General features: G+C 43.6%; 1 protein-coding gene across 1 annotated transcript in view; it reads left to right on the top strand.

Annotated features, from left to right (window-relative positions):
- LOC101919076 (multiple epidermal growth factor-like domains protein 6) overlaps window positions 1-22188 on the top strand; it is a 201018-nt gene that overhangs the window by 148977 nt on the left and 29853 nt on the right. Inside the window, exons 10-22 of the mRNA XM_055817598.1 lie at window positions 1170-1292; window positions 1872-1994; window positions 2945-3097; window positions 5645-5776; window positions 8192-8320; window positions 8638-8766; window positions 9583-9717; window positions 10728-10862; window positions 11307-11432; window positions 12464-12595; window positions 13569-13697; window positions 15300-15431; window positions 18495-18623. Coding sequence (XP_055673573.1) covers window positions 1170-1292; window positions 1872-1994; window positions 2945-3097; window positions 5645-5776; window positions 8192-8320; window positions 8638-8766; window positions 9583-9717; window positions 10728-10862; window positions 11307-11432; window positions 12464-12595; window positions 13569-13697; window positions 15300-15431; window positions 18495-18623 — 1707 coding nt within the window. The remainder of the gene's footprint in view (window positions 1-1169; window positions 1293-1871; window positions 1995-2944; window positions 3098-5644; window positions 5777-8191; window positions 8321-8637; window positions 8767-9582; window positions 9718-10727; window positions 10863-11306; window positions 11433-12463; window positions 12596-13568; window positions 13698-15299; window positions 15432-18494; window positions 18624-22188) is intronic.

Genomic DNA, 22188 nt, shown 5'->3' with positions numbered 1-22188 from the left:
GGAGGCAGATCTGGATGCAGAGCCTTGCGGGGGTGGGCTGGGTTACGCACTCCTGTTTGTGTATGGATGAGAGCAGGCAGAGCAGCCTCCTGCCCGTGCCCCAGCTCACTGACCTGCTGATGGAGATTTCAGAGGGAAGCAGTTCCTCTGGACACAGCGAGGGAAGTGAGAGCACAGGGGAAGGGTTCGGCAAGGCTGAGGACATGAAAAGCTTGCTCTTAACAGCAAAAATCTTTTTGTTGGATGCAGGTTTCGCATTCCTACACAGACAAGGGGCTGTTGCTAGACCCCAGAGCAAGGCATCATCTGACACACTGCAGAGGAGCTGGGCTTGTGACATTTCTGGAAAACACTCCATGTTCAACTAACCTGCATTAATCATTTTCGTGCTGACCTCCTCACCTCAATTGATTAATTACATTTTCTTTCTCCTTTTCCTCCTGTCGGTGTTTTCTAATAATGTTGGTACTCCTTCCAAGGTTAATTGAGACACTGACCTTTCCCATCTGCGGCTGCTCGTGTGGGTAACGTTCAAAAGTGTTTTGCAGACTCAGCATTGACAAGGTGGTCCTTGAATGGCCGCCGACCCACTCAGCAGGCTGCAAGGGTTGACACCAGCTGAGAGCCTGCAGTGAAAAGATAACAGCTCGATTCTCCTATCTAATCACTGGAACAGCAGCGTCGACGATACCAATTTCCAGATGGACACAGGGCAGGATAAGGCAATGGGCAATTAGTTATCAAAAACTACAGTTGCACCTAGCAGGCTGCTGATGTCCAGCAAGGGCACTGATGGATCGGAGCGCTGTTTCACTGATAGTTTGCATTGAAAAAGGTAGAACGTAAAAAAGTCCAAATGGTTAAACCTAAATTACTGTTGAATAGATGGTATTTGTGGGCCGATGAGACATAGTTATTGTCTGTTTTGTAAATTGCCTCGTGACAGCTAAGGTTTGCAGCCAAGATGGCTCTCCCTGGGCATGGAGGGTACTGGCTGCTGGGAGAGAAGGTAGAAGGCAGCTGCTGTCAGGATTCGGACAGTGTTTTCTGTGGGTGAAGGGAGAGGAAGACGTAAAGGCATGTTCTGAAAAGCACGGTAGCTACTGAGCAAAACTGCGGCAGCAGCTCGGACGGTGTCTGAGGCTGAACGAGCTGCCCCTTCCTCGCAGAGCTGGACGAGTGTGAGACCGGGGAGTCCTGCTGCTCCCAGTTCTGCATCAACTACGCGGGTGGCTACGAGTGTGCCTGCAAAGCGGGGTTCCAGCCCAACGCCGACGGCTGCGCCTGCGACGGTGAGTCCTTTGATATCAGTGGCTCGCTCTGAGCACAACAGCAGGTAGAAGAAATGCTGATAAAGCTTGTCACAGGGCTTTGTGGGCATTTCCCTAATAATAGAATCAGTGACCATACACCAGCTTTGCCAATAAGGTTTTACAAACGTGTGATTTCCACTTCGTGAGGCTGGAATACAGTAATAACCCAGCATCCAGCATGGAGAAGCAGGGCTGTGGGAGACAAGCCAGCAGAGAGGAACTTCTCCTTCTCTCTCCATGGACACTGTATATTGATGTGTGTTAAAGACTACTTCTACGAAAGGAGAGCCCTCAAAATAACTGAAGGATCAACTGAGCTTAACAGCTTAAAGCAGCTGTTTTCACTTGAGACAAAAACATAGGTGAAATAATCCGTTCCATGTTGCCCTGAAATGTTTTAATATCTCCAATAGTAGTGAGAAACTGAGAGTCCCAAAGTACTAAGAAAATTGGGTTTTCTTACATGCAGAATAATTTTTCAGATGCAGCCAGGCATGGAGTGCACTCTTCAAGCAGAGGTACTTGTGCCTAATCAGCATTTACATCTGTTTTTTCTAGATGTGGATGAATGTCAGCTAGATAATGGCAACTGCGACCATTTCTGTGTTAATTCTCTGGGGTCATACGAATGTGCATGTAAGGAAGGTTACAGGCTTGGTCTTAACAGGTGGTCCTGCATCGGTAAGTTGTTTTTATGTCTTGAAGGCCATTATGTATTTCCCACTGATTTAAAGTGTGAATTTGGAACTGGGATTTTCACAAATCCTGGGATTTTAGGAGCCAAATTTGAGCCGCCTCTGAATGGGGCCAGGGGAGGGCTACGTGTGACAAGGGGATCCCAAGTTCATCCTCGAGTAGTGGGTTTTGCCAGAGATTAATGGGAGATGAACACTTAAACCCACTGGAAATGTTTGAAAACCTAAACCTTGTGCTTTAGAAATAAATATTACTCTGACAGTTTTCTTGCACTATTTCATGAAGTTTAACATGCTGTGGAAAAAAAAGGTAGCCAGATTCTGCTTCGATGAACCACGGCAAGTTTTCCACTAAAGGCGATGGTGTGATTCTGGACTTCTGCCAGTGTAACCAGCACAGAGTTTAGCCTAGCAGCTTACTTCTATAACAGTTTAGCACCTGCTAAACCTTGGGCAGAGTTTAATATTTTAACCAACACCAAAAAGAAAGCCAACTGATTTCCCATCATTTTGAGACTCAAATTTTAGTTTTTCTGAAAATAAATTGGACAGCCAGCCTCACTCTATATTTGTCATCTCCAAAATGAGCTAAAGTAATGACCTTAATTAACTAAAATAATCTCAAACTTCAAGTGAGGAAAATTAAACTCCTTGTTTAATTTTTCTTGGACTCTGCAGGACCAGACTTTTATTTCCAGAAGAAAGGAAAGGGAAATATATTTTTTTTCTGCCCCTTTTCTCTTATTTGGATAGCAGAAACCCTGTTTATAAATACAGATGAGAAAATGAATCGGCTGGAGCTGCTGTGCAGACTGCACAGGGGTGTAGCTAGAAACCTACCAGCATTAAAAAAAAAAAAAAAATTAAAATGAAAGGCAAGTGTCATGGAGGAAGACTCAGGGCCAGATCCTGTTGGCATGTGTGTGTCAGCCCTAGGTGGAGATGAGGCAGATGCCGAGGAGGCGGTGGGGCTCGCTGGGGCTCCGGGGCTGCAGTTCAGAGGTTCCCCCCAGCTCCTTCGCTACGCACTTGGTGCCCTCTATGAGGATGAAGACCCACGAGGAGAGCTCACCCTGGTGCAAAGGGTCGGTGAGTGAACAGCATCATTTCTAGCCATCACAGCAAACTGGGGGAATGGGCTCGGAACGAGGATCCGGGGCAAGAGTTTATGCAGGGCTCGCTGAGTTTAAGCTGTCAGGAGGAGCAAAGGAGGGATGAGCATTAATCCTGCTTTCTGCCTGTCCTCCGTGCCAGCAGGGAGGAAGCATCACATGCGCCATCCCAAATGGGGTATGTTTGAGGAACGTGGAGGCTCCCCAGTCACGGCTGCTGCTGCCTGGATGTGGTGGGGGGGGATGTGAAGGGAGGCAGGGGAAAAGCGAGCAGCACAGGAAGCAAGGGGTGAGAGGCTTCTTGGAAAAACTGGGTGTCTGCACAAAGCCCTGGAGGCAACAGACCGAAGAGAGATGCTCTTCCTCCCAGGGACGAGAGGATTGCGTGGGTTTCTGCAACGCACAAAATCAAAAAACCACCAAAGTTGCTAAGTTGCTCTATTGAGAACAAGCCCTTGGGAAACACTCCTATGGGGGAATGTGTGCCTGTTTACAAGCCCTTTTATAATACTTGGAGGGGGTTTTGCTCAAATTATTTGTATTCTTGCTTGGGGTAACACACAGCCCTTTGGAGATTCAGGTCTCTTAATGCTATGGGCGTGTTCTCCAGGAAAAGCAAGGACCCATCCACATAGAGCTCAGGCTGGCCAAGGGCTCAGCACAGCTGGGGGCAAACACACAAGTCACAGGACTGGGTGCAGAGCAGCTTTGCATCCCACCCGGACTTTGCATGACTTCTGTCTTTCCACTTGAAGCTGGAAACTTCCCCACTTGAAGAGTACTATGAGTTGAAACACTGTGCTTGCTTTCTGATGAGTGCAGCATGTGCTGGTGGGTCACCAGGCAGGAATGGGATTTCTTATTTTTGTTATGTATGTCCTGTGATTTTTATATGAGCTCTAATTACTCATCTGAGAACTGTGCCTTACAGCAAAACCCAGGAACTGGTCTTGCCTTTAATAAAAGATTAACTTATTTTTATGAACAAAACTGTTAAGACCTCCCAAATCACATAGCATCCAGCCAGACTCAACGACATCGATAACCAATTGGGAAACTGATAAATGAGATAACCACAGGCAAAATTATCAGGCCTAGAAACCACAATCAAATATTTATTGACCAGTTTTTGCATGTTTTATTTATATTTAGCCACATAAATTTGGTTGTAATCAGTCATAGCTGAGCATCTGCACTTTTTCTAAAGCTGAGGCTTTTCAGCACGTGATGATTTGTAGGAAAAGGTGATGGAGAAATGAAACTTTTAATGGTGTAGTAATTTCTTTTACCTCCCAATTATTAATTTATTTCTTATGCTTTCAAACATATTTTTGTGCTGCCATCTATATTATAAAAATGCCCATGCTTTAGCAATAAGCTGATGCAAGTAATTAAATATTTTCTATAGCTTGTATGACTTTTAATGTAGAAGCATGACATTTTTAATGGTAATCTGTATTCTTCTCCTAAAGTATGAATTTGTAACTTGTTCCAAGTGGGAGCACTGGGATCCTGAATGTCTCTGAAAGCTTAGGCATTTGCTCAGCTACAGAAAAAAGGAACAGTTGGGTGCTGAGACCTAGAGGAAATCTGGCCTCACATAGAAAATTGCTGGTGAAAAGCAACCAGCCTGCTGACTTACTGTTAGCTGAAATAATCTGCCAGCTCGCTTTCGGGTGTTGTTCAAAATCCCTTTCCAAGAAGCCTCCAGCCACAGCCATAAAGCCTCACAGGCAATAAACTGACCGTGTCGATAGGGTCTTAATGTCAGTGAGGTATTTTAGCAGGGAGTAACATTTATTTTCAATGCCTTTCTCAGTGGACTCCACAAAGGGAGACCATGAAGGTGCATGTGCCTGCGGGTGCAAGGGAGAAAAGGGGGGTGGGGAGGCTGAGGGAGGAATGCAATTTCGTATAAGGTTTCCCATATAAACCAACCCTTTTTTTCATATCCATGAAGAGAAAAAGGAACTGATAAATGTGTATTATGCTTTGTTTTCCTAGAATAACACTGAAACTATGCTGTTAAAAATATCACTGAAATAGCACCGCATCCACCTACTGCAATAGAAGGACAAAAAGGATAGCCTAGCAAGGACACAAGGAGATTCTCTCCCAAGAAATACTTTTGGTTATATACAATATTATTAAGCATTATGTGCAAATTCAGTTTTTCTGAAGGCCAAATATTTGTTTTTAAAAAGTAATTTTAAGTGCTCTTTGGGGAATTACAGTATTTAAAGGAGAAAATTCTAGCTAAAGTCACAGCTTTCCTTTTGTTTAGACTGAGAATTTGAAGAGGAAAGTTTGGGAATCTGCATTTGGGACTGTCTTTTGCAATGAATCAGTGGTATTTGCAGCAGCACAATATTAATGTTAGCAAAGTGAATACTTTTTTTTCAGACTGTAAATTTTGTGTAGGTTCCTTTTGCACTTGTGCATGTGGAATGATAGGCAAGAGCTTGTGGAAATGTTCTGTCTGGATGCTCACAAAGCCTTCTGTATTTATTTTTTTTCATTTCAGTTTGCCTTGATAGCACTTTTGGCAATGACTGTAGCTTGAGGTGTGAGGATTGTCTGAACGGAGGCAGATGTAACAGTGAACGCAGTGGCTGTGTTTGCTCACCTGGGTGGACCGGCATTATCTGTAATGAAAGTGAGTACGGTGTGCTTGAAAGGTGGGGGCTTTGTCCTAGTGCTGTGACACTGCAGGTAGGTAGAAAATACAAATAAGCTGTTTTACTTTTAATCTGTAAAGCTCTCTAAGGTCTCAGAGGTAGATCAAAATTTGATTGTAATGTGGCACATTAAATAGAAATTGTCAGGGATGCTACTGGATATGATATGAACCCTCAAACAGCGAGGTCTTTGCCCTCCAGTGCAGTACGGTAGAGTACCCCTCCTGAGTATTTGGTTGGTGTTCATTCCTATTCACTCTGCTGCTAAAAAGTGCCAAAGTTTGCCTGCCATGCTTCGTTCCACAACTTGCCTCGCTGACGTCCAGAAGTCTGTCCCAGCAGGTGGTGTGACAATCTGGGTGGACATGTATACCAAGCGTCATTTTTTCCATTATAGCATCCCAAGACATTAACTTCTTTTGTTTTTCTGTGTTGGTAAACTTGTGCCTGGTTCTTTTTCTTTAGCATTCTTTTTATTACTAGCATCGTTTTCCTGGGATGGTTAATTTTTAATATTGGAAATTGTATTTTTCAGAAATCTCTTCCCAAGTCAGCCAGTGCCCTTTGTAACAGCTTTTTACTCTCCTGCTTCCTGGCAGAAGATCTTTGTGTTTCAGAAGTATGTGTCAAAACCAACTGGAAAGACAGTAGCGGTGATTTCTTGATGTACCATGCACGGTCCTTCATCTGCAGTTTGGCAAAACTTGACTGTTGCTTGTCTGCAACTTACACAGCCGGTGCCCTGCATGTTTGCAGAGGGTGCCTCCATTTCCCGGTGTATGGCCTGATGGGCCGTCATCCTCGGAAAGTCTCTGCTGTCACTGATGAGACAATTGATGAGGAATTGTTGCTTAGCATCAGTAGACAGCACTCTTCAGTTAATTGCCATCAGGATTATTTACGAGGCATCAGCACAAGGACAGAAATGTAGAAAAACCAGCAAATTATTGAAACTAATTCTCCATCTGTAGTTATTTTGTTCTACGGTGTGGAATATCCCTTTGGCCAGTTTGGGTCAGCTGTCCTGGCTGTGTCCCCTCCTGATTTCTTGTGCCCCTCCAGCCTTCTTGATGGCAGGACCTAAAGAACTGCAAAGTCTTTGACTTAGTATAAAACTACTTAGCAACAACTAAACCCATCAGTGTGTTATTAACATTATTCTCATATTAAATCCAAAACGCAGCATTGTACCAGCTACTAAAAAAACCTAAAAAACTATCCCTGCTGAAACCAGGGTAGGGGCTGATCATGAGTTTGGTTTGTAAACATGGGGGGCAGCTGACAGAGTAGGAACGAAGAGGATTAAAACGATAATTTCTAGTCTGCCTAAGACAGGTCAAGCTACCAAGTTCGGATATTCTTACTCCTATTCATGGTGCTCTAGTGGTTCAGGATGGATTATAAAAATTTCAAGAGAGGTTCCAAATTCTTTAGTTCACTTCATAAATAATAATATTATTGCTCTTTATTTATGGTAGATATAAATGCCGGTAATTTGGTGGAGTTTGCCTCTGGAATGTAAAGAACTTTAATGGGACTGTGTTATTAAGCCAAACCTGCCATCCGATGAAGTAGGCATTGGCAATGATAAATGCAGTTATAATGTGTGTGAATTAGTCATATGTGATTGCTTTCACTCGTTTCTCTTGCTTTCTTAATATACAGTATAGTTTATGGGTTAAGGGTAAACTAAACAGTTGAGAAAACTGGAACTAAATTTCTCTAATAATGTAACAAAGAAGCTGAATGGAAATTGATGTGAAATGTCAAGTTTCTTAATGTACATTGATAAAATGTCAGTTAAGTCAGATGACTCCAGAACTGTGTTTACTCGGCTAGCTCAGGCTGCAAACACAGGAGCAAGGCTTCATTTCACGATCTGTTTTGTGCAGGAGCAATGAGGGCTTTAGGAAGGAATCCCATGCTGGTCTGGATCCATTGCTGCCACGAGCACTGGGGGAATTTCAAAGACTATGTAACAAACCACAATGTTATTTTTATAATAGTATTTGGGAGAAAAACAAATATTTAAAATACTTATCTCCAAATATTCAAAACTGTGCTCTGATTTTTAAGCTTTGTACTTGAGGCGATTTCTTTTGAGTCCTGTGCACTGTGTGCAGGGTAGCCTGTACAGGGGAGAATTTGGCTAAGTAACACAGTACTTCACGTAAGTAAGCTTGGTTAATTCAGGTGTCCTTTTAAAAGTATCTAGTAAGTATCAGATGGATTTGCATTACCTCATATAGAAAGAATATGGCTTGGTTTAGAGCCTGCCTGACTAAAGAGACACTCTCCCTGCTTGGTTTTGATGACTGCAGTCTTATTTTGCTTCATTTCTAGCAGAAAGAAAGGATTTCTTGACCCATCCATCTTCCCTGCTTTCTCCGCAGCTTGCTCCCCCGGGACGTATGGCAGAAGCTGCGCCGCTGTTTGCAAGTGCCAGAACGGAGGCTCCTGCGACCCAGTGACGGGGCAGTGCCGCTGCCCGCCCGGCGTGCATGGCAAGCTCTGCGAAGATGGTACGGCTCCCCTTGTCTTGCCAGCTGTCCTGTGTGCCTGACACCTCACCGCTTCCCCCCCCACCCCGTTCCTGTCTAGGTGTAGTTGTGCGTGGTACTGTAACCCTGCGGCGTGCCTTGCAGTGGCTCTGGGTTAAATAATTAGCAAGACGGAGGGTGAGAAAAAGCAAGTGCCTGGTGAGGATGGGCTGCGCAGTGCCCAGGTCAGCAATGAGGCAGGTGGTGCTTTCTACAGCAGCAACTGAAAGACAGCCGATTTGGTGTTCGTGTTTTAACCCTTCACAGCTAACGCCTTGCTGTGTTTGTGCACTCCAAAGGTTGCCCGAAAGGCCTCTTTGGGAAAAACTGTAACAGGCCCTGCAACTGCGCCAACAACGGCTATTGCCACAGGCTCTACGGCGCCTGCCTGTGTGACCCTGGGCTCTACGGGCGCTTCTGCCATCTTGGTAAGTCCCCATAATTTTTCGGGTCTCTTTTAACACATGCATGACGTAACGGTCTTAAAAACTTGACGTAGCGTATAAAACAAGCAAGGCTGTGGGCTCTGCGAGGAGCTGGGGGCAGCAGGAGGGTGTGACTTTTGATGTGTGGTGGGAAGCCCCAGAAACTTCATTAATCTTTCCCTTTGCAACTAATCTTTGCCATAAGGACTGAGATTTCCTGGTGCACAAAGGCGGGGGCTATAGTAGGGTTAGGCTGGGATGCGCAGGTTAATGTTAGGGTTGCTGGTGAGGTTAAAGTCTAGTTGGAATTAGTGGCTGCTGATGCAGTTGGAGCTGGAGCTGAGGAGCAAGGCTAGCTGGTGCAGGATGAGGATGGAATGTTAAATGGGAATAAAAAGAATCAAAACAAAAATGTTGAAAAATAGATGGTCATGTTTCTTTGCGCTTACATCTATGCAAGATTAAAAAATAGTTGTGTGATTGTTTCGGGTTTGGTTTTTTTCGTGTGTATGGAAGCTTTTGTCTGTGATTGTATCCAAATATTTTTTCATTAAAACTAAGTTTTCTTTGAAACATTTCTCATTCTTGCATTCACCATGTATTGCTTGAAATGAAATGAATTACTTAATAATGGAATCATGTAAACTATATTTTACACACCCACACATTAATAGGCACTGTCATAGGAATGTGGATGTATTTGCTGAAAGTAAAATGAATGTTTTGCTTTTTGCAGCAGTTGCATTCTGCAGCAGTGTGCAATTTCAAATAACTCATGCATAATTACAGAGCTAATGATTCCTTTTCATCTGGCTGCAGCCTGTCCCAGGTGGGCCTTTGGAGCTGGCTGCTCGGAGGAGTGTCAGTGCGTGAAAGAGCACACGCTGGAATGCAACGCGAGGAACGGGACTTGCACCTGCAAGCCTGGTTATCACGGCAAAAAGTGTCAGAAAGGTACACTAGAAAGCCAGATTCCCTATGTTTGCTTATTCCTTTGTCCTAGCATTACTTTGCGTTCTTCCTCCCATCTGCTTTGTTTGGTGGCTGCTTGCTGCTAATATATTGTTATTCTACTAATTATTTTGTCTGATTTTTCATTTGGCAAACGCCATGAGTACCTGCTATCACAGGGCTTACAGGGACATTAAGGGGAATACATTTTCTGATTGCAGGATTTTTAGCCTGATCAAATGACGACAGAAATCTAGAAACTGAATTCTAATACAACCCTAAATAATGATGGTTGTGGGAGTTTTCGCTTTTGTTCTTCCCTTTTTCCACACAGACAGTAAATAAGTGGCAAAACATCCGTTTCATGGCTGTGGGGTTATTTGTAAATGGTTTCAGTAATGCGACTTTTCCTTCAGATTTGCAGGTCTTTGAATTCAACTTAGTCTTTGTAGTTTTTGGGGGGTAGTTCAAAGAGAATTGTATTCCACATTCATGTTTGCATGTCTCAGTAGCCCTCTCCAGACAGTAATAGAGTAATGCAATAAAGATTCTCCCTTCAGATTCCTCTCTGGGCAGGCAGAAACGTGTCAGATTTATGACACTAGTTCTAGGGGGTTTGGTGGAGAATAATAGTGATGATATTTAATATTTTTAGCATTCGTGACATGCTCAGTTCTGAGGGAGAGCATCCCTCGCCTGGCACTGGCTTTGCACCAAGGCAGAGAGCAGCAGAAGGTACAGACAGATAAGAAGAGTAATTCTGTAATGGCAGTAATTGTATATATCCTTAAGTATTCTGCCACTCTGTTTCTGGGTTGTATTTAAGCAGTAACCTCTTTGAAATGTCCATGCAAGTGTTTAGTAAGTATTTACACTTCATTATCGGCACTGCTAATACGTACATTATAATACATTTTCTGCAAGTTTCTGCCAAATTGTTTTCTGACTTTTGTTCAGTTTTCTTAACTCTTCCTTTTTCTTCTAAGTATTCTGTAACTACTTGCATTTTCCAGAGTGCACGCCTGGCTTTTATGGGGCTGGTTGCAAACTGAGGTGCAGCTGTCCTAGTGATGTTTTGTGTGATCATGAGACAGGAGTCTGCAAACATCCATGTCCACCTGGGTTTCATGGAGAAAAATGCCGTTTATGTAGGTACTCACTGCATGTTTTGCTGGGAGGTACACTTTGGATGGGAAAACTTACTCAGGAAACTTCTGTTCAGATACAGAAGTTGCAAATCAAAACGTACAGTTGTTGATATGAGTTGGCAGATCCCCACTGAAACCAAACTGATATTTGGAGCCCAGGAACTGCTGTGTCACTCTGCTTGCAAAGGTCAAGGCACAAGGCTGAGACCAGTTACTAAAACTAGCATTTGTTCAGGTAACTATAATTCTTTTTAGAGCTTCAGGGACAGATTTTCTAGAGCTCCGCTGAAATTAATTACAAACACCGGTTGCTGAGATGCTGATGCTGAGATTGATCACGTCATACCGGCACAGCTCAGTTTAAAATCACCAGTGGTGGTGCCTCCCTAATGTCTTCAACATGCTGCCTCAGGCTAACCGTGTCTTTGGGTTTCTTTTGACCAGCTTGTCAGCCTGGGAGCTTCGGGGCAAACTGCAGGCAGAGGTGCAGCTGTGGAGAAGCACCATGCAACCCAAAGACGGGGCAGTGTATTTGCCCTACTGGGAAGACTGGTGCTACGTGTGAGCAAGGTGTGTAAGACATGGGACTAGGGTAGTGAGTGTCTTACTCTGGAAGACGTGGTAAGAAGTGGAATTATTCCGTTTGCCACCAAAAAACTGCTGCAATGCAATATGCTTCACTTGCAGAAGGGGTAAAGGATAAGTCTTGCTACAGAACATATGACATCCACATGTGGGATTGCTTGTAAAAAACAGAGCATGGTTCAGTCACCCTGACCTGTCTCTCTGGTCCAATTAATGGTGATTTGTATGATGGGCTGCGTTTATGCTAGTTGGGCAGAGCTTGGGACTGTGCTGCCATATGCACACAGTGTGCCCCAGGAGCTGTTGAAGGGCCTTGGCCAAAGAAGCTGGGGTGGAACCAGCAAGCAAAGGACCTGGAAGAGAGGAAGGAATTAAAAAGGAGAGCATTATTGTGAGTAACTAAGTAAAGGGATGAAAAAAGTCTCGGGGACACTGCCCTACCAAAGGGCCGTGGGACACCCCTCTACCACTTGCAGAGCTCTGGCTATTGTGTGCTGAGGAGCATCTGCTCTGTGTGGAGCCAGGTTGTGGCTCACTGCGCCACAGAGCAGGAACCTGATGAGAGAGATGGAGGTGTATGGAGACCTGGGCTCGCACCCAGTCCCTCAGGACTGTATGACCATCCTGACCCCCACTCAGCCCAGCAAAAACACAATAGCAGCCCTCTCCTCCTGCATCTATCTGCAGGTTACTGCCCTCTGGAGATTTCCTTTGCTGAGTGCAATTATTAATTTTTCAGATAAGTCCTGACATTACAGATGTACCATTGCTGGAAGCTGGGAGAGAGCTTTTGGGTCTCTCTGTAGATGTGTTCTCGCATGCTGCAGTACAGAGGCGTTGACTCTTTCAGAAGGTTTACTGTGACAGTGCTGTAGATCTGTGGGGATAATATAACCATCCTTTATCCAGCTTAGATTTGTCATTGGTTTTAAATTCTCAAAGGTAACGGTAGAAATCTGTAACTGCCTCGGAACAGAAAATGGCACTGGGGATATCTCATGTGCTTTTTTCCCTAGATTGCCCAGCTGGCCGGTGGGGACCAGACTGCCAGTCCTCCTGTGAGCCCTGTGCCAACGGGGGACAGTGCAACAGAGAAACGGGAGCCTGCGACTGTCCCCCTGGCTACACGGGGCCATCCTGCTCTGCACGTAAGTCCTCACATCGGCTTTCCCCATGAAAAGAAAGTCAGTTTGAAAATTTAGGTTATGGCTTGTTTCCTGCCTTCTTGCTGTTTCATGAGATGCTTGTTACATTAGACAAACTGCTCCAAGATAAAGCACTCTTCAGCTTCAGAAATTCCCCAAGTTGGATTTTATATTACTTACTAAAGGGAGATTACAGATAAATGCAGATGACCAGCTAAAGTGCATCCCAAATGTTATCATTAGACCCAATTCCTGGCAATATGTACTTAGAAATACACTGCATCCCAAATGTTATCATTAGACCTGATTCCTGGCAATATGTACTTAGAAATAAAATGTTTAATAGCCACAGTACTTGCATTATAATCCTGGTTGCAATATAATCCTGGTCCGCAAAGAGGTGCTGACCCGTTGGCCCATATGGCATCACTCGGGTTATGGTTGCAGCAACGCTCCTTGATGTATATAATTTAAGATTAAATAACAGTGAGGACGAAGGAGTAGTATCAGTGCTATCTCTGCAGATCCCCTGAGACCATGGGAATATGCTCAAGCAACTGCTCTGCGCTACTGTGGCACGGCTTGTTATCCAGCCTCTGTGTGCTAAAAGCTGCTTGAGTAGGGCTGTCGTGCTGGCATAGAGAGGCTCCGAGCGCTGCTTCCTGCAAGACCTCAGCAGTGGCACATTTTTTCTCCTTGTTTTGACAAATGTTTGCTCAGCCATCATTTTCCTTCTCTGACTGATTCTGATGTGCAGAAGTACCCAAAAGTCACTCGAGCTATTCCTGCTTTCCAGGACTCAGTGCCAGACACCTCATATACAAATTACAGATGTTTCTTTCATTTTGCAATTTTGATTTCTGGATTCCGCTAATGCATGTTTTAGGGGGCAAGCTGTTGCTGTCTTGTTTGAAAAGATCAGACTATGCCTGAGTTATTACCTAGGTGAAATTGCAGTCTGTTCATCTGTTTCCAGCCTGCCCTGATGGTTACTATGGACAAAATTGCCTGCTGTTATGCAGCTGTAGCAGCAGTGCTCAGTGTCACCATGTCACTGGAGAGTGTACGTGTCCCCCCGGCTGGACCGGCCACGACTGCAAACACCGTAAGTCAAATGCATATTTGCTCCACAGGGCACACTGTATCTCCCAGGGACTTCTGCAAATGTAAGAACCAGCTCTGTTTGTTCTTAGTCTATTACAGTTTTTTTAATATACTTTTGCTAATCTTATTGCTTCTGAAATTGTGTGTTTACGGGTTTGCACAGCCTGGGTGGTTATAATCCTTAATTATCTAGGTTCAAAGTATTGAAATAGATGGCTGATGAAGCGCAAAGTATTGATATAAGCTCTTATTTCAACACTATGGATCCCTTTGCCCAATACCATCTGTCCTGTCAGCATTTTGACTGACAGTTTTGTTTTTCATTTTCAGCGCAGATTAGTTTCAAGATTAATTCTCAATTTTTCATTTTGTTTAGGGGAGATTTATTCAACAAGTGAGTGGCATGTACAGTTGTGTGTCTTAAGGTCACTTCTTAACTTGTGAATATAAATGTTAGGAGAAATTCTGTTCTCTGGAATAGCAGAGCATCCTTCTGTTGACTTGAGCATTGTTCTCCATACTGATGGCAGTGTAAGAGTGCAGATTTGCCCTTTTTGGATAGCACCATATAAATGTTAAGCCATCCTGCTTGATTCTGTCTTTTTCCTGTTTCGTGTGTTTTCTGCTTGATTCATTATGATCCTTCTTGCAAAAAGCCAACAGAACACAAACCTGTTTCTAAGCTTGGTCTGAAACATAAAATCATATAAATTAGTTGCCAGTGTTGGCAGCAATGAGTTTTGGACCTGGCTTCTCAGGCTTGGTACTGAAGAAAACTCTGGGAAAATCTGAAGTTTCCACCAATATGGGTATTTTAAAAATCAAATCAGTTGGTAACATATAGAGCAATTTAGATAGCTTTCCACAACTCTCTTAGCTGTCTAAAGAATTAAGAGACCATGGCCAAAAAAGCTTTTGTTTCTCTTCAGGATAAGATATGGGAAAAGTTGTCCTGTAGAGATGTCTCAGGCAGGCAGCTCTTCCAACTGTTGCAGCCCAGGCATGAAACAGATGCCCAGCTCCAGAACCAGGTTTCTGTTGCCCTAATTGGCACTTTCATCTTTATCCTAACAAGAAAGGAAGGAGATGTTGTGGTACGTTGTTGTAATCACGTCAGTGTTACGTGATATTTAGAATGAAAGCAGGAAGTTGCTTTAACAAAGGTAGTGAGGTTTCTCTGTCTGTGTCCATGTTGCATTTCCCAGTATTTTGAGGAAAATGTGAAGGGTGCTCACAAACCTGTCTTGTTTTACCCATTAGCTATTCTGGTTATGCAGAGTTTTGCTAATGAGTCAATAGCTGGTATTTTATTTTCATGAAATTACTTGTTTGTGACTGTGGATTGATTGATATGGATTCACTATGAATGATTAGTTTTAGGTGGATGACATAATATCTGCCTACTTTCAGCTGAAATAAATCAGCAAAAATTGTATTTCTTTCCATTGGTTTGTGCCCCACGCTGCAGCTGAGAGTCCCGTCCAGCGCTCCTGTATCTTAAGGGGCCATTTTGCATCTTTTCTGCTCTCTCATTTAGATGTAAAAGAATCCTTCGGGTGAGCTCCAAGTTGATTCTCAATGTAAATACCATTTTACATTGCAGCCTGCAATAGTGGCCATTGGGGACAGAGCTGTGAAAACACGTGTGTCTGCAATAACAGCGACGGTAGCTGTGATCCAATCACTGGCTCCTGCTTCTGTGAGCCGGGATTCACTGGGAGACACTGTGAACGGAGTAAGTTGCCACTTTGTCAAAACAGGGAATTTGCAAAAACCGAGCAGCGGAAATTGTGATTTTCCTGCTAATTCCCTGCAGGAAGACCTCCAGGCTGTACTGCCTCCGGTCTACCCAGCGCGTCACAGGGCTCTCGGGTTTCATCGGGGTTAGATGGTTTCCCTAATCTGGATTCCAGAAAAGTTATTTTCAGACTTGTTTTGGACTCAGCAGCTATTTTTAATGTTAAGACTTCGTGTGAGTGATAGGATTGATGTGTGTTTGGCTTGTGGCATAAAAGTTTCCATATCGGTTTTATTTATTCAGTTTTATGTCTGCACTACTTCTTCATAAATCTTTTTTTTAAGGCCAGGCATATAGAAGTGCTTCGCATGTACATAACAGAAGAAATATCAGGAAGATTTAGGGTTCTCTATTAACATCAAAAATACGCAATGGTCTTACCAGAGGCCCATATTCTCCACTAATCTGTCTCTTAACAGAGGTCAATAGCAGATGCCTTAAGAGGATAAAAACAGGCATATAGATAATTCCTGATGTGTTTCCCCAGGTCTGATCAATTTGTCACTCAGGAACTTCTTGAGACAGAAGCAATATCTCTATATTTAATACAACTTGATTTTTTTTTCCAATTAATGTGCCCATTTCCTTTTTGATTCCATGCGAACATTTGGTATCCACTTCATCTTCTGGCAGTAAGTTGCATAGTTAAGTTGCTATTATTATTATTGATTATATTGATGTTGGTAAATAAAATAAATATTTTATCTATTAGTTTAACAACCTTACAGTGGCACAGATGTAGCTATCAGAGTCTCAGTAGTGTAGGCAGAATTAACTGCTGGTGTCACACAGAAATGTCAAAGCAATTAATCTGAAACAGTGACCTAAGACAAAAACCCTGGAAAGTTGATCTTACAGCTCTTGTTGCTGTTGGCGTAGAGGGAATGGAAGGACAGTTAGTTGGGAAGACCAGCTCCCAGAGAAAGAGCTGCCAACTCCACTTCTCTTTCGCTCTTGACCTCTCTCAAAACAGCATCTCTGCAGAGAGAAAGTAGCCAAATAGCTGGTTGTAATCTTTTCTGGCAAGGTAATCAGTGAAGCCACTGTGGCTGACAAAACATCTTGCAACCCCTAATGTTCTGTCTATGGGTTTTCTGGTTTATTGAGTCTGCTTTGTACCCCACTTCAACTGTGTGTGTATAAAAAAAATGCATATATGTATGTATAAAAACCACACATAAATATGTGTGTGTGTGTGCATGTGTACAAGATTATGAAAGCCATAATACTTTCCTAAACATTTTATGCTGCCTTGGAGGTGAGATCTTTACTGTCCCTTGGGAGCTCCTCTGCTCTTGAGGCATCTCTAGCCTCTTGCTGCAGGTCAGGCTCTTTCCCTTTGCGGCTTTGCAGGCAGCTCAGGTTCTCCGGCGGGATGGATGTATCTCGGCATGCATTGCAGCAGCCTGTGCCGGCTCGAGCAGGGGGAAGATTCTCTGTGATGTGGACTGCAAAATCATTTGTGAAGTGCACTGACCTGTTGCCGTCACCTTGAAAGTCTCAGCTCCAGGCTAAACACCGCAGGTTTGAAGAAAGCTCAGCTGAGAGTCCCACACCTATTGCTGCACTGGAATACTATTTTACTCACATAGATTCTCTGGAGACTGACTGAAATTTCAAGTGAAAAGTAAATGCTGAACAGGATCAAGCTTTTAAGGCACAAGTGCACTTCTGTGTATTTACTCGTTAAAGTAGTGTAGGAGGCATGATGCGCAATGAGCTGCAGCTTTGGGAATAGGAGGTGATACAAACGGGATTTTGTACCGGTTCAAGCCTGGGGTGAATTTCACCTCTAAGTGCAAAAAATGCATTCAAACTCCTCCACATTTAAACAACAGCCCATTTTCCAACACAGATGATTGAAAGCAAGGAAGTACTTAAGCCACCTTGCTATCCTTCCGTCTGCCATCCCGACCTACAGGCTCTGTAGGAGACGCAGGGGTTGGCTCTAGCTAGCAGTCACTGGGCTGCAGGAGCAGCGGAATTCACACCAGCTCTGATCAGTGCCCACCTACGGCAGCAACACCGAACCCACCCCTTTAGTCCAGACACAGAGTTGTCTTTGAGGATCCTTGTTGTTTTCTGTTCTCTGTGATTCTTTCAGATTGCCAGAAAATCACTTATGTTGATGTAAATGTTCAAATCACACACTTTTAAAAGAAATCTGGCAATAACCTATGTAACTTATTTAAAGGGGAGTTCACAAGACCTTCCAACATGAGTAGAGGCCCTGTAATATTGTGTTTAGCCAAGTATATCTTTGTATTTCAGCCTGTCCAAAATATGAATTAGGCAACTGGCCCTATTCTTAATTGATTTTCTTATAATCCTGGAAGAAATGACTTTCGTTCTCAAGCGTTGTTTTCTTTCTTCTAATAGTGAGTACCATGCAAATCTTCTAAAACTCCTTACATTAACTGCTGTGGAAATGCATTTGTTAATCTGTCCCCCAGATGCAATGTTTTCGCTTGAATTCTTCAAAGCAGAGCCTGAAAGTAGAGTATGCAGCAATCAGTTAGGAGCTTTCTGAAGGAAGCCACTGCATTTCATATTTTCTCCAGCTTTCTGGGGAAAGAATATTTGCAGGAAACCAGAGGATAGGGTCTCGAAAGGAGGCACAGAAGCCGGGAGCTTCCCCCCTCCTGCCTGATGAAGTCCCAGTGATGTGCATGTAAGCAACTCCAGACCAGCGTGCAAAGTGTCATCAAGCAGAACCTGTGAAGTCGCGGGCTTTGCAGCTATCAGATGATGTTAGTTTTCTGTGCAGAATTTAGTCTTTCAACAACCTGGTGTTTTTCTAAAATAGACCTCAATATAAACAGCCCAGCCTACCTGGGCCCCAAGGAGAACACTTAATCATATCAATTTTAAGGCATTACCATTATGCCTCGATTCTTCTTTTGGAAATAGTAAGAATTCCCATGTATCTAAAAATTCCCCATTGATTCCTGAGCTGCTCCAGAATTAACCCGTCATCTGGTTTTGATTCCTCTGCTGCAGGATGCCCCGCGGGAAGCTTTGGCCCTAGCTGTGAGTACAGCTGTCGGTGCCAGAATGGAGCTGCCTGCGACCACGTGAGCGGAGCCTGTACTTGCACGGCGGGCTGGACCGGAACCTTCTGTGGAAGAGGTACTGCTGCTCCCTCTGGTCCCTTTCGGGTTTATGCAGACGGGCTGTTGTTATGCAGAGAGCTGGGTTTACAGGTTACAGCACCAGATCTAAATAAACCATTGAACTTAACTGGAAGATGATACTGAAATGTGCACTTCCATCCTAACTCAGCAAAGCGTTTTGCTGGGTGCCTAACGTTTGGCACATGTTCTAACCTGATTAAAATTAGATACATGCTTAAGATTCCTGCTAGGTCACGTTTTTTATGAAGACTCTCTTTTTAAGCAAAGTCTTACTATTTGAACACTGAGCAGAAAGATGCTTGTCCTGCCTTACACTTGCTTGTTCCTTGTGCCTCTCTGAAATATTTCAGAGAAAAACATGCATCTGTGCATCGCCCCAAAGGAGCTCTGTAAGAACAGGCATACTTTTAACTTTAATAAATCCAAGAGATCAATTTTCTATTACCTGATCATTTGATAAAGTGTTGGAAAAGTTGGACTGGATTCCTTAGATACGTTACTGCGAGTCAGTCTGTGGCATCGCCTAAGGCGGCTGCTGTCGTGCCGCACATTTGTGCGGGTCATAAAAAATACGATCCTGAATGCAACAGAAACAACACGTAGTCAGTCAGACATCGTGAAAGTTATGTAAGTATAAATGATTGAAGAGTCTGCAAATGGTGGTCATTAAACCAAAGTCACAATAATTTGGCTTAGAAAGCAGCTTTATCAGCCAGCTTACAAAGGCAGCGTTCGAGCTAGGACAGCGGGAAGCGGCGGCACTGGCAGGCAGCTGCTGCCCTCTGATGGGAAGGGAGCTGCTCCACAGCCCTCCAGTGGTGGAGCAAAGCACCCCACTGAGGAGCTCAGATGCTGCCTGTTGTCTCCCTCTCATTCTTATCAGGAATTATTATACAAAATAAATACTCTTTTCAAGGTTCTGCTGCAAAGTGTGCCTTGTAATTCATGGTATCTCCACTATGTCCCTTTTTAAAATGATTTAGTTGAACTCTGTTTCCTTAAGTATATCCTTTTTATCATTTTTCTTTTGAATTGGAAAAGCAACTCGGTTATCCATGTTGTGGTGTAGGTCTGTTCATTCCAGCAGGAATCAAAATGGGGACAAAGAGGCTAAAAGTCCTTGGCCAAAGTAGGTGTGAGGAATATGGAGAAACCTGAGTGATGTCTACTGGGGAAAAAAAATACAAGTCACAGCTTCCAAAGCAGTCACATTGGACGTTTTTATCTTCTTAAATTCCTGAAAGACGACTGTGGAGGGGAGAGTAGATTTTAACGTTTACCATTCAAGAGACCCTATTTTCCACATGTTTTCTCTCAAGCAGGCAGGGTGTTTGCTCCGAGCTGACTTGTGTTACCTTCTCACATAGAAAGTTTCAGCCAGAATGGTTTGGCTGTGCCAAAAGACGAAGAGGGAGGAAACGTGTGGGTGGTTTGCCCTTGGTAGAACCTTCTTGGCACCTTTTCTCTGAGGAGCTGTAGCACTTCTGTTTTTAGTGACTCAGAGACTGGCAGGGTTTCCTTCTGGCAGGGATGTGCTTTTTGCCGTCCTCTTGGCAATCCACCCACGTTGGCCAAGCTCTGTGCCTTGCAGACAAGAATGTAGGGATTGAGACCCAACACAGCGGAGTTGCCTTGAACTTCTCACATACGGCTGATGCTTCATCCCGTGGCTGGGAAGGACTTTTCCATCATCACAGAAATGTTGAAACTGAAACTTTTACAGCCTTGTGAGTTCAAAGTCATAGGAGAAGACAGAACCTTACAAAATCTAACATTAAATAATAATTAATATTAATATCACCCATGCACAATGAGTATGTTTGAACCCATACTCATCACTTCTGGTATTTTGCATTGTGGCAGCATGAGGTCCAGATTCTAGCTGAAATTGCAGAAGTATCAAAATTTGCCTTTGGGGTTTTTTTGGAATTGGTTTTCTTTCTTCAGGTGGCAAAAAGTACTGCTGTTCCTTTTCATTAATTTGCTGCCTTCGCTATGAAGTAGGGCTTCATAGGTTTACATGCCAGTCCCTGTTGCAAAACACCACTTCCGTGGCCATTTTCAAGTTCTGTATTTCCCACAAATTTCCATATTGTCTTATTATTATTTATTAGCATTCTTAATGTAATTTTAGCCCTTGATGAGTCCCAACATTGGGCTTTTGTGTTATCTGTCTTTATGGTGAAGTTAACCAGGCTTATCCAGCTTTCTCTGCCTCTGTGGGTGTGCACTCACAACTCTAGAAAGCTCTTGGGGGATTTATGGCACTCTGGACACGCGACCCTGTATTTATTATTTTGAGCAGTCATATTACCAGCTGATGTGCTACAGTATCTTGACCGGTAACTGATGTTCATCCCCTGGCAAGACAGCCAACCCAAAGGAAAAGCACCATTGTGCTTGAATGTGTCATGGTGTTTGAGGCAGGAGCAATGCCTCGGTCATATTTCAATTTAACTGAATCAAGGCAAACCTTTTAATTCTCTGGACTTGAGTATTTTGGAGGTATGACCCAAGACCTTGTATGTGATTCAGTGTTCTCTGAAAAGAACATGAAGAGTGGTGGCTCAGAACATATATGCAATAATCAGTGCAAATTGGTATGTACCTGCATATACCTCCTGCCAGTAACACAGAAAACAGCCACAACCACATCATCCACCAGCACTGGACAGTTTCCAGGCTAACCAGTAGCAGGAGATGCTGTTGCTCCAGATTGCCATTTTGTGAGACCTTGCTGCGAATTACTCACTGAACTGAGCTGACTGAACTTCTGTGCCCTCAGCCACGGGTACTGCCAAGAGACCTCGCACTCTTCAAAGTACTTTTGTCTGTTCATCAGCATCTCAATTCTGCTTTACTCTGAGTCAGTTTGTCTGGTATCGTTCAGTCCTGCTGCTGCCTCTCCAGTAGCGGTGTGATCACATATAATAATAATGGGTAAGAATAAAGCTATTGAGATATTTTCTGAAAAAAAAAAAATTTAGATATTTCTGAAGGTGGTAAATGCCTACTCCACCTTTCAGCCCTGCTCAGTCCTTTGGAAAAATGAACCTTGTGAATCTTGTAACTCTTTCAAAAGAGTTGCAAAAGGAACAGGACTGTTTCAGTTTCAAAATAGCTAACATTTGCAAATAAGGCTGAAATACTTTCTCTATCTTGTTAAATCTTGATAACCTAAGTAGCATTATCCCCAGAAAAGATGCCTACTGTATTGACCCACTGCTGCAGGGCTTTGGTTTTAATGCACTTACAGCTAAACAGGCAAGTAAAAAGCAAAACCAAGCAAACCAAAAAAGCACACCACAATAAGAAAAACCCCAATGCCAACTCCAAAACCAATCTTTCTTGTAATAAATATATCAATGTTTACTCCAAATAAATATAACCATCTGACACGCAGGAATCCTGAGCCATGGGTTCCTAGTGTCAGGCAGGCCAGGCAGCCCCCAGCAAACCCAAAAGGGGTCAAGACGTGCCTGTGTTCTCCGTCTGTGCCCACAGCTCTGTTACAGGTGCGCCATGCCATGCTGAGTGAGCTAAGCCACCCTGCCCTGCAC

This window comes from Falco peregrinus, chromosome 12 (assembly GCF_023634155.1).
Source record: "Falco peregrinus isolate bFalPer1 chromosome 12, bFalPer1.pri, whole genome shotgun sequence".
NCBI lineage: Eukaryota > Metazoa > Chordata > Aves > Falconiformes > Falconidae > Falco > Falco peregrinus.
The sequence above is the reverse complement of the archived record's forward strand: the minus strand, read 5'-3'. Positions and strand labels throughout refer to the sequence as shown.